Genomic DNA, 7,998 nt, shown 5'->3' with positions numbered 1-7,998 from the left:
GACATTTGGAAGTTTCTAGGTCAAAAGGAGAGCTCCCAGCCCAATCCCCTTCAGGGAAATTCACCAGTCAACAAGCCCTACTCAGGGCCCATGTATCCAATCAACTTTGTAATGCCTTGTTTGTATTTGAAAGGACAGTCGGCATCTTAAAAGAGATAAAAGAAACAAAAGGAAAGCAGAAATCCTGAGGGAAAAGGAAAAATGCAGGGAATGAAAGACGAAGAAATATAAATAAACAAATAAAAAATCCCCCAAAATCCCTAATTAATCTTCTCAGAAGGATAGTATAGCAAAGTTCATCCATAAAACAAGAATGCTGTGGGAAAAAAAAGACACTCTCTCAGCATAAAGAGTTCTTGAAAATTAAGAATATGAGATGGAGGGAATTAATTCCCTGGAGGTCCGTGGTTAGGACTCTGCACTTCCACTGCAGGGGGTGCGGATTCGATCCCTAGTGGGGGAACTAAGATTCTGCAAGCTGGGCAGCGCGGGTTAAAAAAAAAAAAAAGGTTATTAAAAATGAGATGGAGAAGGGAGAGTACATGTAACTATTAAGGAATAGTTGGTGGCCTTTGTGTGAATAGTTTCATAAGTAGTGAAAATGAGTACCAAGTTCTAATAGGCATAAAGACTGGTGGGTAAGTGTCTTAGTCAGGGTAAGTTAAAGCAGTAACCTTAAATCTTGGGGTTTAATACCACAAATGTGTACCAAGTTCTAATAGGCATAAAGACTGGTGGGTAAGTGTCTTAGTCAGGGTAAGTTAAAGCAGTAACCTTAAATCTTGGGGTTTAATACCACAAATGTTTATTTTTTGCTTAAGTTAAGTGTTGAGCAAGATGCCAGTTGGGCGGCTTCCTCCATCTCATACTATACCAGACAGGACGCATGGCCTCTGTATGTGTTACTATCTAGGGAAGAGAGAAATTTGGGAGTCACACTGGCTGTGCACCTCCTGGGCCAGGAAATGACACTTCATTTCTGCTTATATTCCATCGGCCATAACTAGTCACGTGGTCTCAAGCTTACTGCAAGGGGGTTGAGAAGTTGTAAACTGATACCTGGATATTGAGTGAACTCCGACTAGACTGTTTCTCCACAAGTACGGTAGGGAAGGAAAAGAGGGCAGTAACCTCAGAGAAAGGCAAGATGTTTTAAGGTGGGAAGCCCTGCAGATAGTAATAGATAGTAGAGGTCAATGAGCCAGAGGAAAGGGAGTAGAAGGAAATACTGAACTCGCTAAAGAAGGAAGGGCAGGGCAGGGAAAAGCAGTAATGAGAGAGGAGGGATTTCACTAATACCTTATGCTTATTTCTATACAGACACATCCACTTTGGTTTATAATTATCTTTTCATGCGTCTCTTCCCCCATACACAGAGCTTCCTGTGGGCAGGGACTGTCTCTTATCGATCTTTGCATCGATGGACCAGCACAGAACCTGACTTACTAAGCCCTCCATGAATGTGCTTCATTATAAAGTAAGAGGCCATATAATCTTAATCTTCTCCCACTCACCAGCTCAGCAGCTAGTGTAACTGGAGAAACAGGTGCTGCGCCGGAACAGTAGGAAGAATGAAGGGAATGTAGCTGATCAAACACCTGAGGGGAAAGGCAAACAGGAACCTGTTGTGTCAACGGAGATACAGCCTCTTGCCACACAGACTCTTGTCTTGGAAAACCAGAGGTGTAAGAAGGGGCAGACATATTACCTAATTGCATAAAACGAAAAGAAACCGACTTCCTCTATTTTTAAATAGGGTCCAACTAACTAGATGCTTTAATAAATATATTTACTTATTCAGCAAATCAAAGATTTTAAGAGTCTTAAATAACATTTAGCCAAACACTTCAATTAGGCAAAATCTAGTGAAATTGAAGGTGTGCAAACCTTACAACTCATGATTCCCCTCCTGGTTATAAACCCTAGGGGGGTGTTTTCTACACTGAGCAAGTAGTGATATCAAGTTAGTGGATCCTGATGAGCAATTTTTTTAATGAATTAAAATAGAATAGAAAATATAAGAGAACACATCACATACACACGCTGCACGCATGCGTGTACATATTAGTTGCATAGTGTATGAGCATGTGTGTATACTGGATAGCAATGTGTTTCCTACAATAGACTCCAGTTAATTAAAAAAAAAAAAAAAAAACCGTTTGGAGTTACAGCCCTAGAGAAATTTTCACTGTTGCTTAAAGGAGAATGTCCACAGCAGCCATGTTTGTAATAGAAGAAATACATGAATAGGAAGTGATCCAAGTATTCCTCAACATAATCATGAAAAATAATTGTGGTATAATCATACAGTGCAATGTTACTTCACAGTTAAAACGACTATATTACAGCTACATGTAGAAACATGAATGTCTCAATAAAGATGTTAAGCATAAAAACAAGTTGCAAAATGATACATTCACTGTAACCATAAATATAAAGTTTAAAAGCATGCAAAACTATTTTATAATTGTTTCTGGATATATATACAGAGTGTAAAGTATAAAAATAGGCATGGGGTTGATAAGTACCAAAGTCAGAAAGGAGGTGACCTCTGAGAAGGGAATGAGGGAAATGCCCTGTGGAAGGGATACACCAGGCTCTTCAGCTGTACATGTGATGTTTGTTTCTTTTCTTTTCTTTTTTTTTAATTTATTTTTGGCTGTGTTGGGTCTTCGTTTCTGTGCGAGGGCTTTCTCTAGTTGCGGCAAGCGGGGGCCACTCTTCATTGCGGTGCGCGGGCCTCTCACCCTCACGGCCTCTCCTGCTGCGGAGCACAGGCTCCAGACGCGCAGGCTCAGTAATTGTGGCTCACGGGCCTAAGTTGCTCCGTGGCATGTGGGATCCTCCCAGACCAGGGCTCGAACCCGTGTCCCCCCGCATTGGCAGGCAGACTCCCAACCACTGCGCCACCAGGGAAGCCCTGCTGTTTGTTTCTTAATCTGGGGGATGTTATATTATTCTTGACTTCTCTGATTTTTTTTTTAAATTTTGTCCCCCCAAAAAGAGGAGGGAGGTGAAATTTAAGGTTTCAATTCTGTCTCTGCCACTTACCAGGGAAGGAACTTAGCGAGTTCCTTAATTTCTCCAAGCCTCTGTGTCTGTAAGAGGACATCGTAATAATAAATATCCTGTTTCATAATCAATTAAGTGAAATAATATGGATATCAGAGCTGCATAAAGCGCGAAGTGCTATAGAAGTATTAGCTGTAATTGTACAAGAATGCTCCACGAATTCCAGTGGTTACTGGAAACTCTTAGTGTTCCTTTGTTAAGTATTGTCACGGAACCTTGTTCCTTTCTCTTGCAATTACACTCTTTATATGACCGTGCGCCATCCCCACTCCACAGCTTTGGGCTCAGAGCCCAGCACAGGCCCTGGCACATTTTCGTTAGTCTAATCTGAACAGTGGAAGTAAGAATGGGAAGCAAGGTAGGAAGAAAGGACTTTTATTTTGTCTTCAGTCTCTATCCTCTTTGCACTTTGATCTTGAACCTGTATTACCTGAATAGTAACAAACTAGTTTGATTTTTAATGAAAATCATAAGGATTAAATCAGCATATCTTAACTTCATCGTCTCTTGGGGGAAGGTAAAGTTTTAATACAGGAAGTTACATGAAATCAAAGGAGCAGGCAAAGAGCGCTGGGGGCGCCGGGCTCTCCCCACCCTCGGGGAGGGAAGGCGGCATGTCTAACGGTTCAAAAACGGCCGAGGCGCCGTTAGGGGGCGCTCGCGAGGCCGCGGCAGGAATTCCCGCCCTCCCGTTACATGCCCCAGTAACCCCGGCGCGCCGGCGACCGAGAGTAACCTCGCGGTCGGGTGACGGCCCCCCCGCCCTGACTCTCGCCTGCTCCTTCTCAGCCAATGGGGAGGCAGCGCTCGAGCCGGCCGGACTCTCGCCCGCCCCGACTCCTCCCCCGAGCTGTTAGAACTGAGTTGTACCTTCGCCGCGCCGCCGGCTTCTGACTTTTCCAATCACGGGTCTAGTTCCCGATTCCAAGCCCCGCCCCCGGCCTGCCCCGCGTTCATTCTAGGCCCGAGTCACCTTTGCCTTACAAACATTCGGCCCCGCCCCCTGCCTACCTTGCGGCGTGAGGCCCCGCCCCCTTCCCGGGCCGACCAATGACCGGCTGATCCCGGAGCCGCTGGGCGGTCCTGCAGCCAATGCGCACGCCGTGGGCGGGCTCCGGGCCGGAATTGGGGGTGAAGCTCCAGCGTTGTGCCCACATTCGGGGCGCGCGGAGCTGAGGGGTCCCCGGGGGGCGCCCGGAGCTAAGATGGCGTCCGCAGCCGAGGGGGACGTGGGAGTGGTGGCGGAGCTGGCGACGGTGCTGCGGTGGGGTTTCCAGAACCTGAGCCTTAACAAGTTGGCGACGTCCCTGGGCGCGTCAGAACAGGCGCTGCGGCTCATCATCTCCATCTTCCTAGGTAAGGACCCCTCGCGGAGTCCCCAAGGAACGGGGAAGTGACCGCCCCCTCTTCCCGGAGCCGCTGGGAGGGCTTTGTGGGGTGCAGATGTGAATCCTAGAACACACCAACCAGCTGTGGAGAGGAAGACGAGTCTAGTCCCGAGTCGTGGGCGCTGTGCCCTCTGAACCTCTTCACCTTTCCGTTCGGCCCCTGCTGTACCCTTCTGGCCCCTCATTAGGCGCCACCACCCTCTCATCCTGCCATGCTCTACCCTGTGTCCCGGCGACCCGTCCTTATTTGTCTCTCTCTGGAGTTCTACTCTCTTTCCATGTGTACTGCTGTTATTAATATCAACCGTCACACACGTGCGCTTCTTATTGGCAGGTATAGGCCCCCTAACTTAGATATTTTAGTCCTATGGGCCCCCTCAGCCCCATACTCCATGCTTGCATATTCTGAGTGTCTCTTGTGCATTCCCAGCTTGTATTACACCTTCATCTTTTTGTCCCGCTTCTAATGTTTTCTTCTTATACCATATTGCTTTTTCTTTTCCTTAGCCATACACCTGTCATTTACCCTGGAATATCGTTTTAATACTGGGCTTGGGAAACAAGAGTGGCAACCTCTTAAAAACTACCCATGCTACCCCAAGCGTTTATTGCACACGTGGTTCAAAGGATGTTTTGTATCTGCATTTATGTCACAACAAACTGTATTATAACTGGTTTATAGGCTTTTTTACTGCATCCGTCCTCCGTGGTTTTTTAATACACGGAAGCAGCATGGCACGATGAGAGAAAAAAAAAATGTGTGGACTTGGAAGGCAAACAAGCCAGACCCAGCCCTGCTGCTGCTTACAAACTGTGGGTCCCTGGGCAAACCACTTAACCTCTCTGAGCCTCAATTCTCTTATTTATGAAATGAGGACGATAATGCCTATCTAATAGGACTGCTGTAAAGTCTTGTAGGAATTCAAAGGTGAAGAGCTGATACATAAATATTTGAGTAGCTGGAAGGTTTTAGGAAGGTTATGGGACATTAGCTAGGAGAGTAGGGGTGGGGAAGAACTAAGCACACAAGACTGGGGGGCAAGAGCGGGTCTGAACCACAAGAAATTTGAGATAAGTTGGGCAGATGTAGAAAGCCTTAAATGCCGGGAAAGAAATTTGGAAGTTATCCAGTAGTCAGTAAAGACACTGACATATATCACCTAACCCGATCTAGATAATGGGAGAGGCATTAATTCATATTTAAACAACCTTGGGTAATGTCATTGTCACTTGCCTATTACACACCAAACCAAGATAATCTTCCTTTCTTCCAGATGAAGGTCACCTTTTCCCTCCCTTGTAGAACTGTAAAATTTTATAGGCGGAAGGAACGTTTGGTTGTGTGACTTGCTTCATGTCACGTCACCCAGATCTAACCCAAATTTATCAGTACCTCAATCTAAGGTTCTGTGCACCACACCAACTTTGAACTTCCTACTTCTTCATCCTTGTCTCTGGCCCAGTTATTTGTTGGGATTCTAATTGGCAATTAAGAGTGTTTACATTTCATTCCTTAGGAAGCTCACTGTTGATGTCTCAACTATAAATTGAGAATGTAACACAAGAAGCAACAAATTATAAGGGGCAACCTGTAAAATGGAGCTGGGGCTGGAATTAGGACTTGGAATCTGTCCTTTTAGTGCTGACATAACCAAATACAGCCTGTGCACTCCTGGTGGACTACTGTATACTATCATGGTGCATACAGCTGTCTAGAAAATTGTTTTCTCCGTATCCCACCCCTCTAACCTCATCCTCTCATTACCACCAAGCATCGAAGTAATAAACACTTGGCATAATACATCTACCACACTCCTGAGCCCCCTTGTCCATTGTACCATTTCCCACATCCCCCCTTCCTATCCCACATGCGCTATTGCCTTCAGTACCTCACAGTATATCTCACGTTTAGATCAACTTGGGGTTCATGTTACCTCAGATCAGGCATAGGTCTTGCACGTGGATGTATAGGACTGTATTTTCTAGGTTTATGTTAAATACATACATAGAAACATAAATTGATAAGCTTGTTGACAAGTGTGTGGAAGAAAGGGTGCATTCTGGTTGTAAATAAGTTTCTCTTACAAAGATGTTATCACTTCTGTGTATTGTAACCTAGAAACCAGTAGCCTTTCAGCAATGGAGTTCCTGAACCAGCTCTCTCAGGGAGCTGGGATACTGGAGGAAATCCTTGCTTGAGGTACCAAGAAGGCCTGTAGTCCGAAATGATTTCTGACTCACTTTCTTCACTTTCTACTAACGAGATTAATTTGGGTTAAAAGCACCTAAATGCAGGTGCTGTGAGGGAAGAGTTAGGTATTATATATTGATATCAGACATTCACATTTTAAAGGGATAGTCTCATTACTTTTTTTTTTAAATTGTACTCGACTCTTCTTTTTTTAAGGGAACTTTAATTTTTATTTATTTATTTATTTTTGGCTGCGTTGGGTCTTCATTGCTGCGCCCAGGCTTTCTCTAGTTGCGGCGAGCGGGGGCTACTCTTTGTTGCGGTGCTCAGGCTTCTTGCAGTGGCTTCTCTTGCTGCGGAGCACGGGCTCTAGGCGCTCAGGCTTCAGTAGTTGCAGCACACGGTTTCAGGTGTGGCTCGCGGGCTCTGGAGCGCAGGCTCAGTAGTTGTGGCGCACGGGCTTAGTTGCTCCGCAGCATGCGGGATCTTCCCAGACCAGGGCTCGAACCCATGTCCCCTGCATTGGCAGGCGGATTCTTAACCACTGTGCCACCAGGGAAGTCCCAATACCTAAACTTTTTGAAACATCATTGTATCCTATGATCTTTGGAATAAACAAAATGCTCTCAGATTCTTTATGGCTTAGTTTTCCCCATTTGCTAACATCTCTTGTTATTCTCCAAATATTATTATCATTACTGAATCATATGATTACCCCCTCATTACTATTTTAATTAGATAGTCTCATTACTTTTTCCTTAACATCTTACTCTCCCTATTTGAGTTCTGTGTGCTGATCTTGAGGTGGGCCAGCCAGCATTAGCCTTTAAACCTTTTTAACTGAGACCCATGATAAGAAATACATTTTACATCATGACCCATTACACACATAGGTGACTACTTGCATTGGAAGCAAAAGTTTCAGGAAACATTACCCATCCTGAGTATAGGCAGTGTGTTTGGCTATTTTCTGTTTTATTTTTTAGTATTGTTGATGACCTGCTAAATTGATTTCATGACCCATTAATGGGTTACAACAAGCAGTTTGAAAAATCCTGAGGTAGAGGCTGTAATTTTTAATATTCCATACTTCGAGGAAAGGGTAAGCTTACGAGCACTGCTGCACTGGAGTATTTTGAACAGGCAGGGGACTGTTGTGGGAGGCATGTCTGTGTTGCATATGACTTGCCAGGAGTTTTGGTGGAAGATAAACTCTGCTGTGAGCTCTGGTGCTGGCAGGTGCTACTGGAAAACATCTCGGCCTCAAAAACTTGGGTCTCCTCGTTCCTTAGCATAATTAATAACATGAATTGTCCCAAACGAATTCAGTAAAATGTACCTACTGTG

The 7,998-nt window shown here is 44.9% G+C and overlaps 1 protein-coding gene across 1 annotated transcript in view; it reads left to right on the top strand.

The window, feature by feature from the left end:
• The first annotated feature begins 4,176 nt into the window (after positions 1-4,176).
• LPCAT3 (lysophosphatidylcholine acyltransferase 3) overlaps positions 4,177-7,998 on the top strand; it is a 37,998-nt gene continuing 34,176 nt past the window's right edge. The window contains exon 1 of the mRNA XM_059935250.1: positions 4,177-4,428. Coding sequence (XP_059791233.1) covers positions 4,278-4,428 — 151 coding nt within the window. The 5' untranslated portion in view covers positions 4,177-4,277. The remainder of the gene's footprint in view (positions 4,429-7,998) is intronic.

Source organism: Balaenoptera ricei, chromosome 10, assembly GCF_028023285.1.
Source record: "Balaenoptera ricei isolate mBalRic1 chromosome 10, mBalRic1.hap2, whole genome shotgun sequence".
In the NCBI taxonomy this organism is placed as follows: domain Eukaryota; kingdom Metazoa; phylum Chordata; class Mammalia; order Artiodactyla; family Balaenopteridae; genus Balaenoptera; species Balaenoptera ricei.
The sequence above is the reverse complement of the archived record's forward strand: the minus strand, read 5'-3'. Positions and strand labels throughout refer to the sequence as shown.